General features: G+C 31.3%; 1 protein-coding gene across 1 annotated transcript in view; it reads left to right on the forward strand.

Annotated features, from left to right (window-relative positions):
- Nucleotides 1-25,750, forward strand: part of LOC118192429 (transmembrane channel-like protein 7) — a 65,852-nt gene that overhangs the window by 26,708 nt on the left and 13,394 nt on the right. Inside the window, exons 6-13 of the mRNA XM_085812418.1 lie at nucleotides 5,490-5,635; nucleotides 8,738-8,885; nucleotides 9,016-9,177; nucleotides 14,617-14,786; nucleotides 15,043-15,163; nucleotides 18,843-18,940; nucleotides 22,311-22,418; nucleotides 25,057-25,132. Of these exons, the coding sequence (XP_085668544.1) occupies nucleotides 5,490-5,635; nucleotides 8,738-8,885; nucleotides 9,016-9,177; nucleotides 14,617-14,786; nucleotides 15,043-15,163; nucleotides 18,843-18,940; nucleotides 22,311-22,418; nucleotides 25,057-25,132 (1,029 nt within the window). The remainder of the gene's footprint in view (nucleotides 1-5,489; nucleotides 5,636-8,737; nucleotides 8,886-9,015; nucleotides 9,178-14,616; nucleotides 14,787-15,042; nucleotides 15,164-18,842; nucleotides 18,941-22,310; nucleotides 22,419-25,056; nucleotides 25,133-25,750) is intronic.

Here is a 25,750-nt window from a genome sequence, read left to right on the forward strand (position 1 = left end):
CTTGACTGTAATAAGTGTAACATTTCTTTTTCTATTGTTATTAGAGATACATTGTTTAATCTATCCTGGCACATTGTATTGCGTGCATAATTTTTTACTCTTTTCAATGCTGAAAATGATCTCTCCACCGAAGCAGTTGAAAATGGAATTGTACAAATTAAATGTGCCAATTTATTTACTTCGCTTAGGGCATCTGTCAAATCATTCAGCATTACATGCTGAATACGTTTCGATAAATTCATTTCGTGGTATAACTCACTACGATAAAGAACGCATAATTTATTGGTTAGCTTTAGAAAATCAAAATGATTTGCATAAGCGTTCTTTAACGAATTAAGGCATTCATCCGGAAATTTACTTTGATATTTCTTAAAAAAACTAAAATTCAATAGTTCAAAAAATTGGAGCGAATTTAATTTTTTAAAACGGACATCTAACTGACATAAATAGTGTCCATTATTTCATAAATTTTTAAAATGTTGGTCTTGGTCTACACTTGAGTTTTGTAAATTTACACGACGTTTTTTTAAATTTGGCGGACCCACTACAGAAATAGTCTCTTCATAAACTTCATCAAATGCAACAAAAGTTCGCATATTTTGAATGAATTGCATCTTTTACTTCCTCTACGTTTTGCCTACCAGCGGCCGAGCGGTAAAGTCGCTGAACACTGGTAGTTCGGTCCGAGGTTCGAATCCGGCGAACGGGCTGGCTGCATGGGTGTTTTCGTGGTTTTCCCCATGTGTAACGTGTATACGAGCCAGTTTCCCTTAGAAAGTCCTCCACGAAGGCATTCCTCCCCTTAGGCAGATAGCCCTAGTGTGCTTTGCCATAATTAAATACACCAACACCTCTACGTTTTGACTAAAATATGCTATATCTAAGTTAGTTTTTTGTAGAATATCAAATAGAACATCAGTATAACTAAACACTTTGGCAAAAATATTTAGGAGAAAATTACCGTTAAATTCTTCAAAAAACATGTGATAAGTCTTTGCAATATTAATTGTATCGTTATCCCAGCCTTCTGGATTCTCAATAATATTTTCAAATAAATCAGATAGGCCTTGCCTTTCGCTTTTTATGGTATTTACCAAACGAGATGAATAGTTTCAACGTGTTGTAGCTAATTTTGGAAATTTTCTTTTAATAATTTTATTTAAAACATGATTTCTTTTTGTAGACACCGAGAAAAATGAGGCTATGCCAGAAATTGTTGCAAAAAATAATTCACAATCTTTTATAAACAATACAGATTGCGACAGAACTAAATTAAGTAGATGTGCGCAACAATGCACAAACATAGCTTCTGGGAAAATGTCTATTACTTTTTTCTGCGTCTCATTCAACGCTCCTGCCATGACTGCCGCCCCATCGTACGTTTGAGCAATCAGTTTATTCTCACACCCCCAACTCAAAATCGTTTCTTGCACAACATTACACAAAGCTTCCGCTGAACGATCACCACTAACATCTTTGAAAAACAAAAATTTTTCCGCTGGTGCACTACAATTATTAACATATCGTAGCACAACCGATAATTGCGATTTGTGAGATATGTCAGATGTTTCCTCCAGCATAATAGCAACGAATGGCGTCTCTTTTACCTCATTTCTAATTTCTGAAATTACAATATTTTTTATCGATGCAATAATATCATTTTATATTCTATTAAGAGGTTCCAGAAAATACAGTTGCAGTTCTTAGATGGGTTGCTAAAAAGTCATCATATTTACTAATTAAAGTTATTAATTCCATATAATTTCCTCGATTAAGGGAAATTATATTCTCATTGTGTCCACGAAATGCATCTTCTTGTTTTGCTAAGTAACAAACTACATGTGTTAATCTCTTGAGAATATTTCTATTTCTTGTTACTTTACACTGTGTTGAACAATCGATGAAGCCTTTTGTTGATCTAACATTAAATCTATCCTGGCGCTACTAAATGTTTTTAATAGTATTACGGCATTTATGCGAGATTGTGTTTTTTCATGTTTCTTTGAAGCTTCGTGGAGATGATTTAAATCACTGTAGCCTTGTTTTGTCCAAATATTCTTGTCCTTAATTCAGAAGTCAAACAACAAAAATCAGCGTTATACCTACAAAATTGTGAAAATTTTGTAGGTATAACGCTGATTTTTGTTGTTTGACTTCTGAATTAGTATTTATTCGGCGTGTTATTGTGTCTTAATTCTTGTCCTTTTCAATTAGAACAAAAAGTAAACATGGCCAACAGTACAACTTATTCGATTCACTACAACCGGTTAACCATTTAAATTTTTCATACGTAGATTTTTGAAAATGTCGTACACACTGTTGTATTTTAATCTTAATGTTTTGCGATAGAATCCGGCATCGGTCCACTTAATTTAACTATTTCGTTTTTTTTTTTTTTTTTTTTTTTTTGTAGTAACATCTCGTCTCGAAAATGGATTTTCCAATAAATCTTTAATTATTGAGACATCTGAGTTCTCCATTCTGAAATGGGTTATTTATTATGATTATAAATTTAAAGAATACAATAAATAAAATATTCACCTACGAGTAGTCGAGGTATTACTATAAAAACAGCTAAACGTACGAGAATTTTACTAGCACTGAAGCAAAAATCATGTCTTGTGGTGTCATATCGGAGGCGAGAAAGCAACGCTTCGGGCTTCCACGAAAAACTTATATTTTCAGCAAACGTAGCACCACACGGTGCCCGTCGCTTCGGTGCCTCATCTTCAGCCTGATGACATCAGGTTGCTTATTGGTGCCGACAAACCGAACGTCTATTACACGTGCAGAGGATTTCACTGCACGCTGGCACAATAGAACGAATTGTTTCTTGTTCGGTCAGTGGATTAAATTATATTTATTAATTGTTTTTAACATTTGGAAATCATATATTCTGCGAAAAACATCTTGACAATTTTTAAAAACAAAACCAGGAATATGGTGTTAGACAGATGTAACTTATATACTGTCTGTAAGACACAATGAATGGTAAAATTTGGACTGTTCTGTTAAAATTCGTTTCTTTTTTGTCTAACAAAACAAAATTGTTTTTCAGCGAATTATTTCTATAAATATAATACATCACCGAAATCACTTTACCACACTAAAACATTTCCCTTTATATTGATGAAATACTTCTTTTATATTTCCATAAAACAAAATCTTACAATATATAAATTCAAACATTAACCGTCTGCAAAATCGTATGGCCAGTTAATCAGATAAAAAAACCAAAAGCGCTTCAGCGCGTAAGTCCCCGCTCTAATACAATGCTTAATAAACCGTGCCTTCAGATGATTCTGAATGCCAAGTGCAGGAAAAATAGCTGCACTTTCCTCAGTGCTATAGTATGCTGTGCTTCTCCAGTAGCACATACATATAAAGCGTGATTTTCTATTAGTGCGCAGTGCGTACACATCAAAACTTCCTATGTTCGTTTGCTTTTGAACGCGCTACGTGGTGCAGCTTAGTACCGCACGCACTGCGGGAATACAAGCAAGCAAATCAACATAATATTTGAATATATTATAAATAATATTTATTATATACCATATAAAGATAGGTCGAGAAAATTATTCTCTCTCATAATTTTGCCAGGGTGTACAAGGATGGAGCTGGTACAAGATTGGTTCTCGAGACACCCTGCACATATGGACCGCACGCCACTGATTCATACATATGCAAAAGGAAAGAAAGACTGTTTAGGAATCTCGTTCCTAGGCTGCATTGATTTAATTAAACATAATCAAATGAATGAAAGGAGAATACTCTTATCAAAATTTCAATAAACTAAAAATTAAGAATGCTGATAAAGAAAACTAAGAATTACAATTTGGATGTACATAAATTACAGTCTACAAAGTCGTAATAGGAATAGAAAGAAAGAAAAATTAAAACCAAAGGTAAAACAAAAATTGATTTTAAAAACCAAAAGTTAAAATGTTATTTTTGAAAAGAATTTCAAATATTTTAAAAGAAAAAAATGGAAAATGGAAAAAATTGCCTTACAAGCACTAGAATAGCAGTGGAAAAGCATATAAATTGAGATTAAAAAATTGCAAGTAAAAATTCTAGCAATTTTATAAACAATTGCCTAAAAATGAACGATTGAAAACATAGCAAAATAATACTGACTCTTCAGGAGAAATTAGAATTATTCATATATATATATATATATACATATATATATATAATTAGAAAACAAACATGCCTAGTATTTTCGCGCATTAAGCTGCAGAAAAATTATCATTAAAGACATAAAGTAAGAAATTTAGAACTAATATATCACCAAGACCAGAAACTGAAATTCATAATTAATAACTTTCAAATAATCATATAAATGCAACAAAGAATTTCAAAATGTTAAAACAAAAACATCCCAAACAAGCAAATTCCCACCCCAAAAAAAATTCATGAAATTTACTGAAAAATTAACAAAAACAGAAGAGGAATTCAATCAACTCCCAATGTCGCTTCATCGGGGGAGGACTTCTGAAATTAATTGAAATCTGTCTTCTACAAAAATCCTTGCTTTTCTGTATCCAGAATCAGCCTATGAACCATTTCAAAGTATTTTAATTACAATTATAATAGTTCACCCGAAAATTCTAGCCCTTCCCAAAAGCAAGGGGAAAACAAAGTAAATTCTAACTAGAAAAATTAGAATAATCTTAAAAAAAGAGAATTCTTTTTCGTTTTAAAAGAATTGAAAGCGAAAGTGAAAAAAATTGAAAACGAAAGGGAAAAAACAATATACTTCAGTGAAGCATTTTAAATCAAAATGTTTACTTTTAAACAGATAATCTATCGAATTAAGATGTAGTTAAAAAAACCATTAACAGCACATGCGTTCTTAATTTTTCCCTGAAGTATATTGTTTTTTCATTTTCGTTTTCAATATTTTTAAAAAGAATTCTCTCTCTCTCTCTCTCTCTCTTTTTTTAAGATTATTCAAATTAGAATTTACTTTGTTTTCCCCTTGCTTGGGAAAGGGCCAGAATTTTCGGGTGAACTATTATAATTAAAATACATTGAAATAGTTCATCGACTGATTCTGGATACAGAAAAGCAATAATTTTTGTAGAAGAGATCCTTCTTCTAATCTTTAATTAGTCAATTAATTTCAAAGTTCCTCCCCCTTGATGAAGTGACATTGGGGTTGATTGCATTCCTCTTCTGTTTTTGTTTATTTTTCATTAAATTTCATGAATTTTTTGGGATTTTGCTTGTTTGCGATGTTTTGGGTTTAACATTTTGAAATTGTTTATTGCATTTATATGATTATTTGAAATTTATTAATTATGAATTTCAATTTCTGGGGAATATGTATCATACAAAGTAGGATAAATTCTAAGAAAAAACTTGTGTTATATTTAATTAAGAAATCTTGCATAGCCTCTTCTGTCCGAAGTTATTCACTCATATGAAACAATTTACATGCATAGAAGAGATATAATCGATATCTTCTCTTATTTCTTCGTTCACAGGGATTTCTGGAGCCCACTCTGTTATTTCTTGGATCTTATGTATCACGGAATCTTCGTATCTACTACACCACTTACCACGTGCCTCTGGCATTTGTCTGCGTATTTGTCGTATCCATTCTGATTTCCTTCTTCCTAATGATCCAGTAGTAAGTTTATTTCATTATGTTTTAAGTTTCATTAGCGTAAATTCAGTACCTGGGGATTTGAAAGTATATTAAAGACCATAAAGTCATTGCTTTTATTTTTTTGCTTGATTTTAGATTTTGTATCAGGATATAATATAAGAATCATACACTAAATCGTCAGGATATCTATTTTTTTTTTAAATCCGACAATAATAATAAAATTTTACTCAAATCTTTTCAGCATAATCTCTTCCACTCTGTATGAATTTTTTTCAGACAAAAGTCAGCTGCTCAGGCACTTAATAAAACTGTCTTAATAGTTAGTTAGATATTCCTGCACTTTGCGGAATATCTAACTAACTATTAAGACAGTTTTATTAAGTGTATGTGCAGTATGTGTCCTTGTAGTTATTAACCCTCTTAATTGTCTTGATCTTAAAGAAAAATCAGAAATTAAGTGATATTAAATTATTAAATTAGGATGGAGCTTGTACCAGATTGGTTCTCGATATTTTATTGGCCACGCAGATTTTAATTTTCAAAGTTGTAAATTTTGTATCCATTTTCTGAAGAAATGCATAGAAGCTAAAAGTAATTTTGTTGAAAAATAGTAAATACTTCAGATTCTAAAGGATAAGGAAATAAGGGGTACATTACTTTTTCTTTTTGAAGATTCGTTTTAGAATGTATAATACCCGTACATAATTCAGAGACGTACTTCTCCTCTTTAGACAAAATAGAGTTAGTTTCATAGTTGTCCTCAAATTAGCATTCACTTAAGCAGTTTTCTTAAAAATTTATCATAAGGCAGTTTCTTTCTTAAACATTAATCGTAAGGCGGTATACTGCCTTTGGCAAGCCAAATATAATGTGATATCGCATAATAATATACGGTATTCTCCTGTAATAACTTTAAGTTGTTTTACATGAATGCGATTTTGTCTAAGTTTAACATCTGCAAAGTATTATTTATGAAGAATAATTTAAATTTCATACAGGAAAAAAAGTTCTGTAAGTTTTTATAAATTTCTGTTCATTCTATTCGTTCTGTAAGTTTCTATTCTAATTTTAAATTCTAAATTTAGCATGAAGTAAGGCTGTAAGGTAGAGAATATTTTTCTAACGAAATTTTTTCTTAGCAAAAAATATCTACAGCTATTTTTAGCCAGTTACGCATTTTTTTTTATTTGCATAAATTCAGTGTGTCTGATTTCGAAATAAAGGATGCAGTTTGAAAACCAAGGTTGGAAAGGAGATAGTAACAGAAAATTTAAGACCAATAAATTGTATCTATGACCCTGTACTGTCACTGTGTTATTTTCTAAACAACTTATATTTCTAGACTATTGTTGTAGATTTTCAAATCAAATTCAGATCTCGATATCAGTTGTTTATACTTGATTGAATAAGAAGTGGCAAAAGTTATACTAGAATTCAACAACGGTTAACATTTAAGGACATTTTAATCCTTACGTGCCGTTCCTGATCTACATTTATACTTCCAGAACCTTGAGTAATATGTAAGAATTACCGCATGTACGTAAAATTGGAAAACGTAACGTGATATTGTGAACAAGCGCCATATAAAAGTGCATGCCCATGTAACATACATAATTATAATTACTCTAATTGAAAAATTATGCAAATATCATGTTATCAATGTTAAACAATAAATACTAAAGTTTTCTATACAAAGTAATGTATCATGCACGTACTACTAAATGAAATGATACAGAATATGCTGCGCACTAAAGTGACGTTAAGATCGTAAATGAGGGGACGGTCGCTATGACCTTCAAGTGCCTATTTTAAAGTTGCAAATTGCAGTTACAGAGATTCCAGATGGTCTTGAAGATGTATGGGAAAACTGCATTGGAGTATTTGAAATTTAAATTTCGAATATGTTATGAATTGATGTCCCTTCGCTTGCATTTTGAAACTTAACCATGTTCTTTTCTTCCCCTCTGTTGCCAAAAATTTTCATAAATGAAACTCTAAGTGATTCAGTTTTTTGCTATATTATAATAAGTTACAGCCGAAAACATCGCGGCGAAAACATCGCAGACGAAAACATCACAGACGAAAACGTCGCGGAGAAAACAACGCAAGGCGAAAACGTCGTGCTACAAAACATCGTCGGAGAAAACATCGCAGTTCTAAAACATCGCGGTACAAAACATCGTCGTCGAAAATAAAGCGGTTCAAAAACTTCGCAGTTTAAAAACATCGTCCTCGAAAATATCGTGGTAAAAAGTAAAGTATCTAAAAATCATCGCATGACGATAACATCGCAGACATACTTTTTTCAGGTTTTAATAATTGTAAATGGATATTCCCGTAATGATTTGTGAGCGCAAGATTGAATAAAGGATAATTTTTACTTTCATATTTTTTATTAATCAATAAATTTTTGCTGAGAAAATAAGGAAACTTAAGCATAGAAAATTAATGCAACTTATAGCACTTAAACCGACATAGTTAACTAACAAAGGCCATTAATAAATCATTGTTTATAAAGTTTTTACTGGTAATTTTTCATGAAAAGTATAATCTATAAGTTGCATTTAATTTTCTATGCTTAAGTTTCCTTCTTACTTTTTCAGCAAAAATTTATTAGTTAATAAAAAAGTGTGAAAGTAAAAATTATCCTTCTTTACATCTTGCGCTCACAAATCATTATGGGAATATCCATTTACAATTATTAAAACCTGAAAAAAGTATGTCTGCGATGTTATCGTCATGCGATGATTTGTAGATACTTTATTTTATACCACGATATTTTCGACGACGATGTTTTTAAACTGCGAAGTTTTTGAACCGCTTTATTTTCGACGACGATATTTTGTACCGCGATGTTTTAGAACTGCGATGTTGTCTCTTTGCGATGTTTTCACCCACGATGTTTTGTAGCCCGACGTTTTTGCCTTGCGTTGTTTTCTCCGCGACGTTTTCGTCCGCGATATTTTTGCCGCGATGTTATCGGCGGACACCTTATAATATGGGGGTATAATTCTACGTGTTGATTTTACACTAGGTTGACGCATAGATTACAATATAAAAATATAAAAATTTAATAAAATAATTTAATATAAACATTTTTGTTAAAAATTTGTGCTTTTTCAGCTCTTCATTTGGTATGAAAGAAGCATTTATGGCAAGAAATGATATCTTTCCATTCTATGCAAATGAAATACTCTGCACTTGGAATCACTGTTTACTTCATACGAAAACTGCTTCGCTTCAACATAGCAGCCTAGTTTTAGCCTTGAAGGTTCGTCAGTTTGGACTTTAATTATTACCATAATTTTTTATTCTACATTTCGAAAGATTTTATTTTCCTGTTTTCGTTATTTAACTCGTATAGATTGACATTAAGTAAAACAATTTTAATTTTCTGGCAGAGCAACTTAGCTGAAGATCGACGAAAGAAAGAAATCCAGAAATGGTCTATTTCTACAAAGATAAAACTATACGCAATTCGATTTGTCATCAATTGCTTGATATTACTTTGGCTATTTCTTTGTTTCTATCTGATATACCTAGCTACATTTTACCAAATGAAGGTACGTATAAATCCTTCTTATACAATTACGAATTTGTTAGCTTTTGTCCATATACCAAAAATAAAGCCATAAATATGCCGAAAGATTATAAACTGTTAGAGATTCCGTGCTTGCTGCTTCACTGCTAAATAAGAAGTCTATTATAAGTGAATCCTTTTCATAAAATAAAATGGAATTTAAGACAACCTTTATCCATCTAAATATTTAAATAAGAATTAGAGAAAGTATGAGATATATTTTTGTAAATGCACTAAATTATATTGCTAAAGATTTTCAAAATTCTGATGAAGTATTTATTGTAATGACATGTTTATTACTTCTTGAGTTAAAATTTATTAATTAGTACATTTATCTTTAGAGATACGGTTTGGGTAACTGCATAATTTAATCTCTAAAATACTTAGTTTTAATAGAAAGAATAATCAGCAGTTAATAGGAGAGTAATTTGATAATTTTCCTTTGTTTTACCTAACAAAATTCATAAATAATTACATTGAGGTTAAAAAATTTGAAGTAAGTCGTAAAACCTGTAACTGTTTTTATGACAATAAAACTATATTTTCAGATAAGAAATCATTAAAAAGAAAAGTTCTAACAGCAAACAACTGTGACAAAAATCTTCTTATGATCCAAAGAATTAAATAAATTTACTCACAATTAATTCAAAACTAATAACTATAATTAACCAATAACTATAATTTGGAAAACAATTTAATTTTATTCGAAGAAGTTAAATTTCTTTTATATTTTCTAACAGAGATAATGTTTAATGCTGGGAATTTTTAGTATTTTTGGTATGTTATGCAGAAATTAGAAAAAAAAATTCTGAAATGAAAAACAATTAAATAAATGATCGATGTTTGGAATAATTCATTAAGCATTCATGATTATTAAAAAAAGGCATCTGAATTTTTCTAATTTTTGAGATAAAATATAAGATATACACGCCTGAACAAAATTAGGTGTAATAAGCATGTAAAGGTAAAGAATCATTACAAATGAATTTTGGTCAGGAAAATAAAAGCATGCCATTGTATTATGTAAAACAAGAAGGGAAAAAAAGGGAATTAAAACATTTTATATTTATTTCAGTTTACGCACATTTTTTAATTTTTCTTTCATCCAGAAGAGCGAATATCAGCATACTAGGTTTGAGCTGGTTTCAAACTCAGGCAAATGTGCTAGATGAATGTCGATTTTCGTGGTTTTCCTAATGAATAATATGAATACCAGTCCGTTTTCTATAGAAATCCCTCTGTAATTTGTCATAGTCATGTAAATTAACCTAACCAACATAGTTGGTCTTCGTGGAGATTTCTGTTGGCAATTAGTTTGTCTTTTCATTGCATTTTGAGCACTTTCAATGAGATAAAATGTTCCATTGGTTGATCCACGCAGTCCACAAACTCATTAGTATAAACTCATTGTGGACGCATTTGTTTTCAATGACAGCGAAATAATGCTGGACTTCGGCAAAAGTTAATATTTCCTCAATATAAGGCACAATAAAAGGACACAGAGATTCTTACTGCTCCATTCCATTGAACCATTTCTGGTTTCACAGAAATCTGACCGTACAGAGGTGTCTCAGTACACGTCATCAGGTCCTTTATACCAAACTGGGCGTATACCGAACGGCGTTTTCTGCAAGAAATAAAAAGAAATATATTCATTCCGTTCTTTGAAAAAAAATTCTACTGCTATTATTATAACATTGTTTAATGCTAAAATAAAAACTCGGTGATTGAAACATATACCGTACATAAATGTAAATTTACCAAAATTATTTATCTCTTTATCTTTCGTCATGTTCGTTTCTGCACCTTGCTGATGTTTGACTCATGTTTGACTCATGTTATTAAAAGTCTGTGCGAAGAACTTTGCTTTTGCCTTTTCCACAGGATGCTGTAGAAATGTGACAGTGTTTGATAATTTCAGACAATGCTATTACGATATGTTTGAACTTTGTTGGGATAGTACCTCTCTGCAAAATTTATGACATTCATTCATTTGATTTTCTTGATTAATGTAAGAGGGGTTTCGTCAAATTCCACCTCTTCTAAATCTGAGGAGAGTGTAGCCATCTTAATATTATTCTTCTCTTTCTCAAATTACTGTAGATTCGCAGTAGGCAGTACTTCTTTGTACCCTGTACTAATTCTTTCATATTGTTATCATTCACATCCAAACCCATAGACTTGCTCAGAGAAGTAATACCCTCTAATATAGGTAAAACCTTAAAGTCACTGCTTCTGGCCATAAATACCTCCAAGCAGTGTTCATCGTTTTGGAGGAAGCTTTCTCCATGCTTTATTCACTAAGAGTTATGTAATGTGTGTGTGTGTGTGATTATGGCAAAGCCTCGAGGGCTATCTGCCTAATAGGAGGGATGCCTTCGTGGAGGACTTTCTAAGGGAAACTGGCTCGTATACACGTTACACATGGTGAAAACCACGAAAACGCCCATGCAGCCAGCCCGTTCGCGGGATTCAAACCTCGGACCGAACTACCAGTGTTTAGCGACTTTACCGCTCGGCCGCTGTTGGGCAGTTATGTAATGAAAAACAGTAAATTGGTCTTCTTTCCAAAACTCTTTTAGGGTTAATTCGTTGCCAAAGGTCACTTTAAAGTATTTCAGAAATAGTGTTTTAGTGTAGAGCTTAAAATTACCGAGAACCTTTTGGTCTATGAACTGAATGAGAGAAGTCATGTTGGAGTGCGGAGAAATTTTGGTTAATTCTGGCAAAACATAGTTCTGCAAGTTTGGGAAGTGAGCTGGAGCATTGTTCATCATGAAGAGGGTCTTTAAAGGAAGATTTTCTTCTTCTCTGAAAGCTTATTTATTCTTGGCTCAAACACAATGTTAAATTACTCGCTGAAATGCTATTCTCTTTTTACCCAAGTCTTGCTGTTTGACTTCCACATCACAAGAAATCTCAGTCTTGTGGACTTTATGTTTTTAAATGTCTTCATTTTTTTTCAAAATGATAAAGTAGTAAAGGCTTCCTTTTTCAATCCCCACTTGCATTGCCACAGAACAAGACAGACCTTCATTTGTTTGTGGCCTGATTCTCTTCTTTTGTAATAGTATAAGTCTGTTAGGTGTCTTCTCCCAAAACTGTCAATTTCATCACAATTAAAAATTCGTTGGGAATTGAGATCTTCAACCTTTTGAAATTCCCCAAACTCTTTAATAAAATAATTAGGCCCATCTTTATCAGCAATTTCTCTATCTCCATGTTTGACAACAGTATGAATGCCAGTCCTGGTCTTTAAATTATCAAAGTAGCCAGGACAGGTTTTAAACAATTAAACTTTTTCACTCGTTCCTGTCTTATTTTTCAAAAGATAGGGGCGTATCAGTTTTTCCTTTTCGCAAATTATCGTCTCTGATACGCTATAGATAGCACACTGTACATCTGATAAACAGATAAAAAGCAATTTCTTAGCATGCTTGAATGTCTCTGATCTGTTTTTGGTAATGGACGTTAGCCCTTCGCAACGTTAGCCGATTTAATAATGGTTTCGTTTTCACAATCACAGATACCGTCGTTTTTGGCATACGGTGCACAATAGCCAAGTTCCGGATACGTATCTTCCATTTTCATACTTTTCAAAAGTCTTTTTTTTTTCCACCTACGCAACGATTTTAATGTTTCTTTTTTTTTTTTTTTTTTTCCGTAGCTTAATTTTCTTTTTAACTTTCTTTAAACTTATTGTTAACGAATTTAAAGAAAATTTAAATAAAAATGTCAAAATCACGTAAAAATTCAGAGTTATTACGCGGCTTGTTTTACTGAATAAGAATAATTTATTTAATGGTTACAATGTTTACGCGGGCAGTTTACTAAAGAATAAACTTTTTCTCGCAGCAAAACTCGCAAAAATCCAAATAAGGTGGTTCGTCCCTACTTGAAGATACTTTCTTGTTACTATAGCGATCAGACTGACTGCAGCATTATCTTGAAAGAGGTAATCAAGGGTACTCCATGCAATTATGATTCACCGAACACCCTGAGCATTCCAAACAAAAACAATTATGTACCAAAAACAGTTTCATATACCAAAAACAATTTCGCAGCCAAACAGAACGTAGCATAAATTACTAAAAATTTTTGAGTTCTTCTTTTGGAAGAGAAGAAAATGTCAGCTCTGAATAGAACAAGTAGTCTTTCATTTAACACTTTTGACAAAAAGAATCTGCGATACACTTGGACTGTTAGAATAATAAAACTTTTTTAGGCATAAGTGAACTAAGATTATTCACATTTCTTACGACATCTATATTCGCTCTTTTAATGAGTACTTTCGAAATGAGTATAATTCTGTCGATGTGTATAACAACGATAAATCCCTGTTTTCATCGAAACTCAGGAAGATGTTAGTTCCAGCTGCGAACCCTTGCTTATTACGTAGATATTAGTACATTTATCAGTACTTATTTTCGTCTGACCGAAATTACTCTGAATCAAATTAAGCTAGTTCGTAGGCAAGAAATTGTTTTTGCAGATTCCACTATCTTTTCAGATGAAAACACGTCGATTAATCAACATCAATTAATAGAACAGATAACGATTTCTTCAGTGTCCAGATCTTTATATTTCACAGCCTGACATTTGATGTTTTAGTTGATTAATCCATAATATCGAGCATACGCAGATCATCCTGTACATGCTCATGAATTCCCATCGTAAAGATCAAATTTTGGGTTAGTTGTTTTGTCTAAAACAGTATCCTGATCTTCTGTTTACTTATCCTATATTTTCAGAATTAATTTCGTTATTTCCTGGAAAACATTTGAAATTCTATTTTTTGCAACAGATTAACCTATTTCATCTTTTTCTAGTGTCTGTTAATTAAAAAAATCTGATCAACTTTGTTAATGAGAAATGACCAAATGTTATTAAAAATAGAAGGCTCATCCGTAGTCCAGTACTGATAAACTCAAAGCTAATTTCAACAAGTTGCAATTATACGCTTAAAACACGTTATAAAGACACAGATGTATATTCGTTAAATTATTTTACAGCGATAGTCAATTATCAGAGTTGGATGATATTATTTTCCTAACGTTACTTAGTTTCTTTTCTAACTTTCTACTTATATTATGTTACTTCATAATTCTATTCAGCAGCATGTTTTAAATAATTTATTTTATTCTATAAATATGCTTTTAATAAAAAATTGCTTTCCTTGAATTATATGTCACATTACTGTGTCAGAAAATTTTCTTAATGATAAAAGAAGCCTAAATATTATTTCCTTTATATTTGTGAAGGTAAGATAAAATTGCTAAATATTAGTTATTTTTTATCTTTTCAAAATAATAATGTATTGGCAGTTCACTTTTATAAAAGAAAATTATAACAAAAAATAAAATGTGTTTATATGAAAATAACACTTATTTCTGGGATTATTATTTCTTTATTTCTATTTTAGGAGGAAAAAGAAGGTCAGTTGGAAAAAAGTGGCATCCGAACTCTAGTTATTCAATATCTGTCAGCAGTTACTATAGTAATTGTCAATAGCGTATCACCTGCCATTTTTGCTTTTCTAGTTTCTTTTGAAAATTATCATGGTCAACAGCAAGTCAACATTTTACTTCTCAGGTAATCTTTATTACTTATCGAAAGGATTTACTTATTTAAATAAAAGATCTGTTTTATAAATTAATTATCACAGTCAGAAAAAAGTCAAAATTTTACTTCTCAGGTGATATTTATTGTTTAAAAGGATTTACTTTTTTAAATAAAAGATTAGTTTTATGGATTAACTTTATAAATGCTTTCTTAACATCACTATAAGAGTTTTAGTGATTCTTACAAAATGGCATACTGCATGAATAGTATTTTTAATTTTTTTTAGGAATGTTTTTCTCTCTCTGGCATCAATTATAGTCATGGTAGGCACTTTCCATCAACAAATTACTTGCCAACCAAGAGATATTTGTGGTTCTGGGACAAGTAAAAACTGCCGCTCTCCTAGAGTAAGATATTCTCTAAAATGATGTATTATACCTTTAATGTCATAAACATTCTGAATTTAAACAAACTAACACACGGTTGGCCATGAAGATTTCAACATCAAAAAGAATAAAAAATTACCTTAACATTCAATTTTTAAGATTCATTAAAATATAAAATTAAAATCCTTAAAATTTCAGGTGTATTGGACAAATACTAAATGCTATGCTCAACATAGTTCGACCGCCTCAGCTGCGACTATGATCACAAACATGCAGGAGCCATTTGTACCCATTTAGTCCCAAATAGGTTTGATGGACATGAACCACATAGTAGGGATTTTTTCTATTCTTAATTTTCCCTGCCTATTCCCAAGGTTTCCAAAGAGCACAGACATAAGATTACTGTTAAGTGATCTAAGCTGAAACAGTAACAGAAAATTACTTTTAAGTGATCTATGATATGTTGATAATGATTTATAATTAGCTATTTTATTACATTGTGTTTAATTTTGTACATTTAATATTTACATAGTCGTAAAAATATAAGTGTTTTCCAAATTATTTTGCTATATACACATTCTTTCAAAATAAAACGTGATAAATAATTTTTATTGTATTAAAACTGTAGTTATAGATTCAGGTTATTTTATATTATAACTGTAATTCTAATTATTCAATTATTACATTTTATTGTACGATTTTTATTATTACTAAGGCTGTTCGCACATTTTTCTTTTCATTGTATTTATAAAGATATTAAAATGTTTGTGTTTTAAATGTTCTTTTCGATAACTCGTATTTGTCACTATCTTTCTACACCTTTATTTCTCAAGACAATAAATCTTTTTTTATTAGCGAAAGAGTTATTTTATCAATTCCTCTTGAACAGCTTTCCAAAGCCCACGGGGTAAAGAGAAGTCATTTCATATTTGAAAATTTGATATTAAATGTATTCCTGATAATATGTGAAGTTTACCTTAACATTTTTCTGCACTCTCTTTAACTTTTATCTGTCGTTATGTCAAAAATCAGAAAAAAACATAAAATCCCTTTGAAAAATTTTATTTAGATCTTTTGAACCCTGTTCTAAGATTTTTTGTCTTCATTTTAATGATAATAAATGGATCTCTTTTGACTGCGGTCATTTAAATATATTCAAGATTCATTTATTGTGATGAAATTTTTCCACTTTTGTTAAAATAATTGTTTTCATAAAGAATTCTGAAGCGTGTTCTGCTTTCGCCGATATGTCCTGGAAAAACACGATGCACATTAAGTTTTTCCGCCTTTTTAAAATTCAAATCACCATTAATTACTTTGTTAACAGTTGACACTCAGCATTTTAATGATTATGCAATTGTTCTTTGAATTCAAAGATTTTCTTTTAACATTAAATTTCTTACCTTTGCAACATTCGAAACATTCCATTTTTTTCCTTGGATGTGTATTTTGAACAATTTTTCTCCTTGAAGCCAAACTTTGTCTTTATTCCCTTTCTTATTGACCATATTATCTATCGTTGCTTTAGATACCAAAAAATCATGGCTTTCAGAGCACATTTTTAATAACTAAATGCGAATAATTTTCTTCGGAAAGAGCACAAACATAGCCGTCCATTACTTCATTAAAAGCGCCATTTTGCATGAAAACAAAATTATGAAATACCAGACGATAATTTGCATTTTCAAAATATAGTTGCAGTTAAAATTTTTTCAAGTAGGCAATTATTTTATAGCGAACCAAAATTGTCTAAAAAATATGCGAACAGCCTCTGTATATACTTATTATAATGAATTTTATTAATTTAATTATTATTATAATTGATTATAATAATTATACAGCAATAAATAATTATTATATTTATATTGTTAATTGATAATTATTCCATTTTTATATTTGAGCTACAATATACTCCTGCAATGTTGATGGCTCGTTTCGTGAAATCAGCTACGATCTAGATGAATGCGAGCGTATGGAATGGAAACCTATTGACGGAATATCATTTTATAGTACAAAAAGAATACTTCTGCTAAAGAATATTTATAGTGTTGCGTGCGTACGGGTTCGTTATGAATTGAATGCAGAAGTTCGATGAAAAATAAATAAAATTTAATAATATCACAACAAATAAACAAAATGCTTGTTTCCTCAGATATTCGTACAATATCACTATATCTCACAGTGGTTGTCTTTTAAACTGCTAAAAACGTTCAACAGAACTAATTCGAAATAGAGAAATATAGTCCGATTTCACCGCGAATTCGCTACAGTAAATAACCACAGTTTTCTAAACAAACTCATAAAACAACTACTGAATGAGATACGTTCCGATGACCTCATTGATCACGTGACTTATGTATACCTTTTATAAACAAGCAATGCAGATGACCTCAGAGATCACGGGACTTATGTATAGCTAATGCAGACAAGCAAAGTCATTCTTCCTTTTCTTCTCTTGCGGAATGCATCTCATTGAGAGGTTTTCCTCCTTTAATAAGCGTTTTATGTCTCGAACGAGCACATCTGGTATTTTCTCGATTTTTCCCGAAAAGCAAAAGCTTACAATTACGAGATATCTATTTATTAAACGCTCGTGCTCCTGTATTTTTCATTTTTCCGACGTAGCTTTCTCTCCAAATAAGTGGCGTGCAGCATTGCACGGGGAAATGAAACAATTTAATAACAATTTTATTTAAAAATAGCTAACTCAATACAAAAACCGTAACAATAGTTCTATGATTTTTAGTGATCTTATCTTCAAAAGCAAGCGATGAAATATGCATTGTTCATATAAAATTCATAAACTATGAAACCAAAAAATTTAACATTCCTGCTTTTCGGGCGGTAAAACCAATGCAAATCTTAGTTATTTCTGAGAAATATGAACCAAAGGTGCGAATACAATTGACGGCAGGATCACCCGAGCACACGGGAACTTACCATCCCTTCGTCTATAAATTCCCTCTTCGAAGCTGGACTTTCACGTGTCCTCTCACCTTGCTGCACGTTAACGCCTCTTTTGGATAATTCTGTGTGACCGAACGCCAGCTAAGGTTGCGCCGAGCCGATCGAACTACACTGGAAGTGGTCATTATGAAAAACAATAACCTATATTATAGTTCGACACACAGACTCGAAGAGATTTTGAATGGCATTTTGGGATATTGCAGTCCAGGCATTTGTAATTAAAAGTGGATATTTCTCTATCAGAAAAATACCATGTGATGTAACATCTTTCCGTTGCCCTTTAATTCATACCTTTTGTAATGAAGGTTGGGTTGAGGTTGGGGTGTTCTAGCAATCCTACATTTTGTAATGATTTGTTTGGATTATTTCGTACAGCATTTCGCTATTATTTTAGTTGCAGATTTCTTAATCTTTTTACTTCCTTGCACGAAGTAAAAAGGGAGCATTGTAATTGCGGAAAATTTCAGGTATCATATTTCAACGAAAATATCCATTCTGACCGCTATCGAATGCAATTTAACTATGTTTTTGCGTGTTACGCAACAACAAAAGGATTCCTTTTCCCCAAACGAATCGTAAAACTAATTTAAAAGGGATTCACATGAGATTTTTTCTTGGCGTCTGTACGTACGTAAGTGCGTGCGTGCGTACGTTTTTTGTATAATTATGAAATAAAGTCAAACATTTTAATAATAGTAATTTTAACTACTGAGATAATTTTTTCTATTTGCAGTGCTGGGAAACTCATGTCGGCCAGCAACTTTACAAGCTAACCCTATCTGATTTATTTATTCGCCTCGGTTTACTTCTCTGCGTTGATATACCAAGAGAGTAAGTTATTTATGCATTTGTTCTGAACTCATTATTTTTTATTTTATACTCAATGAAATTTATTTAATTTTAGAACATGCAGTTATAAATCTTAAAATATATTTTAAAGTTTTATCAAATATCTTTCTTAATTTTAAATGACGTTTAAAATCTAAACATCCGAAAAGCAAATTATTTTATGATTATAATATATTCGACGTTTAAAAAGTAATTTTCTGGTTCTTTAGTTCTTAGTTTTCTCAATTCTCTAATTATTGTTTTGTTTCTTCTCAGACAAATTTGATTTTGCCTGTCACTTCTACTAACAAAATTCGCTCTTTAATAGTTACCGATTTACATTACTCTCCAAAATAATTACGTTATCCTTCAAAATAATTACGGAATTTTCATCAGCATCCACTCTGTTTCGGCCACCAGAGCTCGCTGCCTGTCTGTAAGATATTATTTTGCAATGCGCAGATCGTATGCGCAGCTCGCATTTTATTCTTGTGTTCTTGAAAACGCTAATTGTAACTTTCTCGCTTTACTTTTTGCTGTGTTGTGTTCTAAAGTTGAAACTGCTGAATAAAGGTTAAACTACAGTCCACTCGCATTGACATATTCTTATGTTTACTAATTTAAATTTAAGATACCGCTACGCTACACACTCAGTTGTCATTATTATCTCTATCAGTAATCAACTCAATTTCAAATTTAATGTCTCTTTCATCATCTTTAGACCATTCAGTAACTGTAATTACTATTTGAGTTATTGCGCGCCAAACACTTATGCAAGCAAATATGCCTATAAATAATTACAATAATCTGCAATAAGAATTATTTCTTTACAATAAGAAGGTTTTACGTTCAGTACTTACATATGTTTACTAAGGAATGTACTTTTTCAATACTGCTCATGTAAAGATTTCAGATTTGTAGAAATACAATATCATAGTGTTTTTGTTGGAACCATTTTTTCTGTTTTATAACCGCCTACTGCGTACACGTCCGGGGCGTACGTTTTAGCAAAAACTGGTGCTGTCATATAATATTAGATTGTAAACTGCAGACGGTTTTAAGCAGGTACCAGAAAAATATTTTATCAAAAATTCAATTTCGAAATATTAGATTTTGGCAAATTTATATTGTTTATCCCCCTAAAGTTATATTTCACAATTTTATCGACATCGTTTTTAAAAAGTGCATTTCTAGGGAGAGAAAAGCGGCTTTTCTGCTTCAAAAATAGAAGGAAAGACGAAAGAGCTCTTTTCTGCCTTTAAATTATGCAGAATTTAAAACTGATTTTGATAGTAACTACAATTCAGTTTATAACGTTTATCAAATGAGCGTATTTCCATCCATCTGCTATTCAGAATTATTTGGCTTATTTTCTTTCCCAAGTGGGAAAAGAAGTATCAAGAAACAACATGTTCCGAAATGCTAAGTTATAGGGTCCTATATATAGGGTTATAGGGAGTATAGAAATTAAATTAAAGTCCTACAGGTCCTTGGCAAGCGAATTTCTGCTCCGTCTGAAATATGATGACAAAAGTCTTAAGAAGGTTGTAAGCAACGTTTTTCTTTAAATCTTAATTAAACAAGAGACATTACTTCTGTTCACATTGAAAACACCACCTCTTGCAGGTGTTTAAAATAATATAAGTTGAAGTTCCAACTACATAAGCTATCTCAATATTTTAATAGCACGTTTTACTTCGGTTAGTGAAATGGCTAAATCCGTGATATTTATACTGACAGAGCTGTAAAATATAATATAGACTGCAGATGACGCTATTAAAGCTGTAACATTAAAACATTCAAAATCCTCGACTTAAATAATCTACTAATTAATTTGCATCCTGGTGAGAACTGTGGAAATGGAGAAGTTATTGTAAAGACTTAAGTCATAATAATTTGTTAATTAACATAAAACACTCTACAAAATTTCATGTTCCAAAAATTGAAAGATTATTGCCCATCCTTAACTGGTTTCAGATTCGGATAGACACGTATTTAGTGTAACTCAGTAGACAAAACAATTACTTTAAATGGGCAAAACGTAATTTTAAAACTATTAGTCTTCCGATATCTTTCTTTCTGTAATCGTTTTACATGTGAATGATTTCTCAACTAAATATTTTTCTAAACTTAGTGGAAGTTGCTTAAATCCTCTTCTGATTGCTATGAGATTAATATCTTGAAATTTTAAACCCAAACAAGCTATTCCCAGTAAAATTCGTGTTATGAAAAACAGCACTTGATTTTAATATTTCGATATTAAGTAGACAGGATATTAAGATTAAAGGTAAATAGTTCAGTCTTAAAAGTAAATTAGGTGTACCGTTATTTATCTCCTGTTTTACATTGATTCATATTCACATATAAGAATAAAGGCGGGTGAGGACAGCTTATTCATCATGAAGCGAAGAAGAAACGCGGAAGAAAAGACGATGCCTGCACGCACTTTAAAAAGGGAGTATTTGAATACCGATTTAATTCACTCCACTAAAAAGGTTTAGTGTCTGAATTATACTGTTTCAAAATACAGATAAATTGTTCAAAGCATTTTCCCGTTACCTGCAATATGGTTTATTCCTCTTTTTTAACTGTTCTCCGATTAATTGGAATTTTGAGTTAACCGTTGATGTTGTTGCCCCATGACGTTGTTCAATCCTGGTTCATCAGGAATTTGCTTAGAAATCTTGGGATTTTGCACTTTCTCGGTTTAAGTTAAAAACTTTATTGGTTTCTAAAATCAAGTCAAACTGAATGCCGTATATAATATATTGTTGCGAAATGTCCAGTACCTTCCGCGCAAATCGAGTTGAAAAGCGATGAGCTTAGGGTTTCCAGAATGTGGCAAGAAAGGTATGGTTGCCAGATTTGGCACAAAATCCCCCATTTGGCGATATTTGCGACAAAAATTGGCGATTTGTCAAAAGCGGAGCGAGAACATTTTAGAACGCTTTCTTAGCGTTTTGCTCGGGAATATTTTCGAAGGTAGGTTAAAGCTATGTATACCCTGCCTGTACGGGGAGAAATGTGTCTTAAGTTCAGAGATTAGCTTGAGAGCGATCGATCGAGTCGAGAGCTGTATAAAGCTGTCTTCACTGTTATAGCCTGAAGGCTATGTTTGATTGTTTCAGTGTGTTTGTCATATTTTTTCAACGAGTGTAATTGTGTCTTTGGAACTGTCATGTGTAATAGTGCTTACTGGCAAATAAATTGTGTTTTGATTGTTCATCAAGTGTTATCATCAATAACTCCAAATTCACGAACCCGTAGAACGCAACAATATTTATTTATTTATATCTTTTGCTAATTACGTTCATTTAATAATATTAGATTTATATTACAATCTAACATTCATTTAATTCTTGACGAAATTTAGCCTTTTAGTGAGAAAATTTGACAACAAATTCACAAGATTAGTTGGTCGCAAAGAATTTAATTTGCCGATCGAGGTCCTGGGTCCTGTTTACTTTCAAACAGTTTTATGGTATGTTCAATATTTTAGCAATTTCATTTATGTCAGAATGTTACTCACTGTGTTATATAGTTCATTCCTTTTATTTTACTGACTCACTGGCCAGAAAATTTATTGATATTACCTTTTCTTTAGTTACTATCATAGTTTTAATAATCGGAGATAATTGTGTTCCTACAGTTTTAAGATTTCAAAATATTATGTAAGGAATAATAAAACGCTTTATTACTAGAGTCAGTGCTGGCCTGTTTATGTATACATAGTTATAGATTATAAAAGAATGATTCAAATATTTTTCCAAAGTGATAATTGCTACCAGAACGAATATCGAAATTTAACATTTATTAAGATTATATACTTATTTTTAATTTCTTCTTAAGTAAATCGGGTAACCAAAATGAATATAGTAAAAGGTAATTCTGCAAATGATTAATAGTCATTAAAATTCGAAAGAATTAAATAACAGTAGAAACCAAAGTAAAATCTTTTAGTGGTTAAATAATACGAATATTGCAGTCTTTTAACTAAATTAGTAAGGAACACTGCTTGCCTTTTTATTAATTTAATACATATACTGCATTTTTATACCCTTTTCTTACTATAAGATTTCTACTTAAGTTTTCAGTACTACTGTGTAAAATCTTTGTTTTTACCTTGATTACTTTTCTTTTGCTCTATCAGTTTGACAATTGATTTTGCTTTCTTTCTTAATTAGAATATTTGTATATATATATGTTTCACAAGAAAATAGTAAAGTTAAATTAAATTTAAATAATTCTCTTGCGCCATTGCTGCAAGGAATGAAATTTGAATTTAACAAATATTCTCTATTCGTATAAAGCAAACATAAAATTTAAATTTAAAATTTAATTAAGAAATTTTAATTGCAAAGAAATAAAAATAAAAATAATTATTATTGCTTCTAACTAATTTACAATATCGTTTAAATTCTAAGCGCATATGTAAATTAATTGTACTTATCTAAAACCATGAACTGAAATTTCTTGGAAAGCAAGTAAAGATTACAAATTTGGATGAAATATTTAGTTCCCATAATTAAACCGTTAATGTGGGAAAAAATAGAGTTCTGATTATAGTTGCGAAAAATACGTAATCAAAAAAAGCTTTCCACTTGTTGTAATCTAAAACAGTAAACATTTAGGAAAGAAGTTGTGGCAAATCAAGTAGACTGTGGTAAATTTCTTTCAAAGGATGTGATGAATATAAATTCTCAAAATCATAGTAGTTGATGCTATTAACTTCAAGATTTTAGTTGTAGTAATAATTGGAAAATTGTCTATTAGCAATGAATCTTACTAGCAGATGCAAGTACTTTCGTACAAATTTTCTTAACTTTGAAAGCAATAGTCTTGTAACTAATATGTTGAAAGTTATCTCAATAGACGTAAATTGTTTGTGTATCTTTTTAACCAATTATGGGAAGTATAAAAACTAGAAAGCTTAACAGAAACAAAAGAGTGACTGGAGAAGTGGAATTAATGGTTTACCTGGCTGTTGCTGTCGATTCGAAAGTTAGTTGTCGGAAAATCGTAAGGAGGAGGGGTATCAGTCAATCAAGTGTAATTCTCTAAGCTGTATCTGTTTGATGTCGTTCTCCATCAAAGGTTACATAGAGAAGATTTTGAAAATCGTGTTAACTTTTGTGCGTGAGGTTTTAAGACATGATACCCCAGATATGTCCTGCAGTTTCTTTAGTGACAGAGCAAATTTTACAAATCACGAGCACAGAAATTGCAGAAATATGCCCTATTGGTTAGAAAACAATCTATATTAGCTTCATCACGTGGAGCATCAGCGTTCATGGGGTGTAAATGAGTGGCGTGGTATAATCAACAATCATCTTCTAGGCCCTTTGTTCCCAGAGAGAACAGTAGATTCCAATAAAAATGTTAACCTTACGACAGGTGAATTTCCACACATGTTAGAAAATCTCCTAATACAGAACTTGGAAGAACTTATGTCATCAGCATAATGGTTGCTCAGCAATAGTGCCTGTACTGGCGCTTGCCTTTATCGACAAAAAGACAAGCTCCGTGTACTGGAACTTATCTTTATCGGGACGGATGCAAAAGCCAGGGTAGAAGTCATTTTAAATTAAAATGAGATGAGGTCTCAAAAGCAGCGATATAATTAACAAAAATAAAAAATAATTACAACTTAAACGAAAAACTATTTGCTTCAGAATTAATGATCACATTAAGATTACGCGGCTACTTAAAAATGAGACATCAGAACTGCTAAATATTACAAATAAAATTATCTCATAGACATAAACACATTTTTTTTAAAATTACATATAAAATATATAAAATGTGTGTGTTTTATGTAATAGTGGACGGCTAATGACGGCGGAACATTTGGACGAGTGCGAAGCACTGATAAATTTTCTTGTAGATTTCAGCGCTACTGGCAAGCAAGGAGTTGAATGGCCTAACGGCCAATGTAACTGGCATTTGACAAATAAATAAAATAAAATAAATATATAAAATGTGAATGGCAGATAAAATACATGAAATGTTAGAAAGCGTTAATTGCTTTTCTTTTATTGCCATAACTTTAAAATAATTATTTCATTTATTTACGTATATGTAATATGCATATATTTCTGCTTCATGTTTTTCTTCCATAGGCTTGGGGTTTTTTACTCGCCACTTCTGCCACTAGTAGTCATTTTAAAAATAATAGTGATATTTTATATAAAAAAGGTTTGTAGTAGTTTTTTACGATTTTTTTCAAAAAATGTTAGTTATACAAATAAGTATTTAGAATTATATTTCTCATTAAATCATTTTATTGCTTAAACTAATGTAGTTATCTTTAGCTCAGTTATTTTTCACATTTCTGGAAATGTTTGAAATATTTAACATAATGCTAATTAAATACCTTATTAAATTATATTTAAATACAATGTACGTCCAGAAAGTAAGTTCCGTTTGGTAATAAAAGTAAATTGTGTACAGCTACAGAAAAGTTATTTATTGCACAAAATTCAACAACTCTTAAACTACTTTTCCACATAACTGCCGAAATATTGCAGGCATTTGTCATAGCGTGGCACAAGTTTTTGTATACCTTCTTCATAGAAATTTGCCGTCTTTGTCTTCCACCAGTTGGAAACAGTTTCTTTCAGCTCGTTGTCATTGTTGAAGTGTTGACCGCCAAGGAAAGACTTAAGATGTAAGAACAGATGAAAGTCGCTAGGAGCGAGGTCAGGGCTGTACGGAGGATGGTCAAACACGCCCCAGCCAAATCCCTGTAGGAGGTTTTCCGTCACATTTGCAGTGTGTGGTCGTGCGTTGTCGTGAAGAAAAACAACACCTTTT

This window comes from Stegodyphus dumicola, chromosome 3, assembly GCF_044657685.1.
Source record: "Stegodyphus dumicola isolate Sdum_Otavi_A_Nest chromosome 3, ASM4465768v1".
NCBI lineage: Eukaryota > Metazoa > Arthropoda > Arachnida > Araneae > Eresidae > Stegodyphus > Stegodyphus dumicola.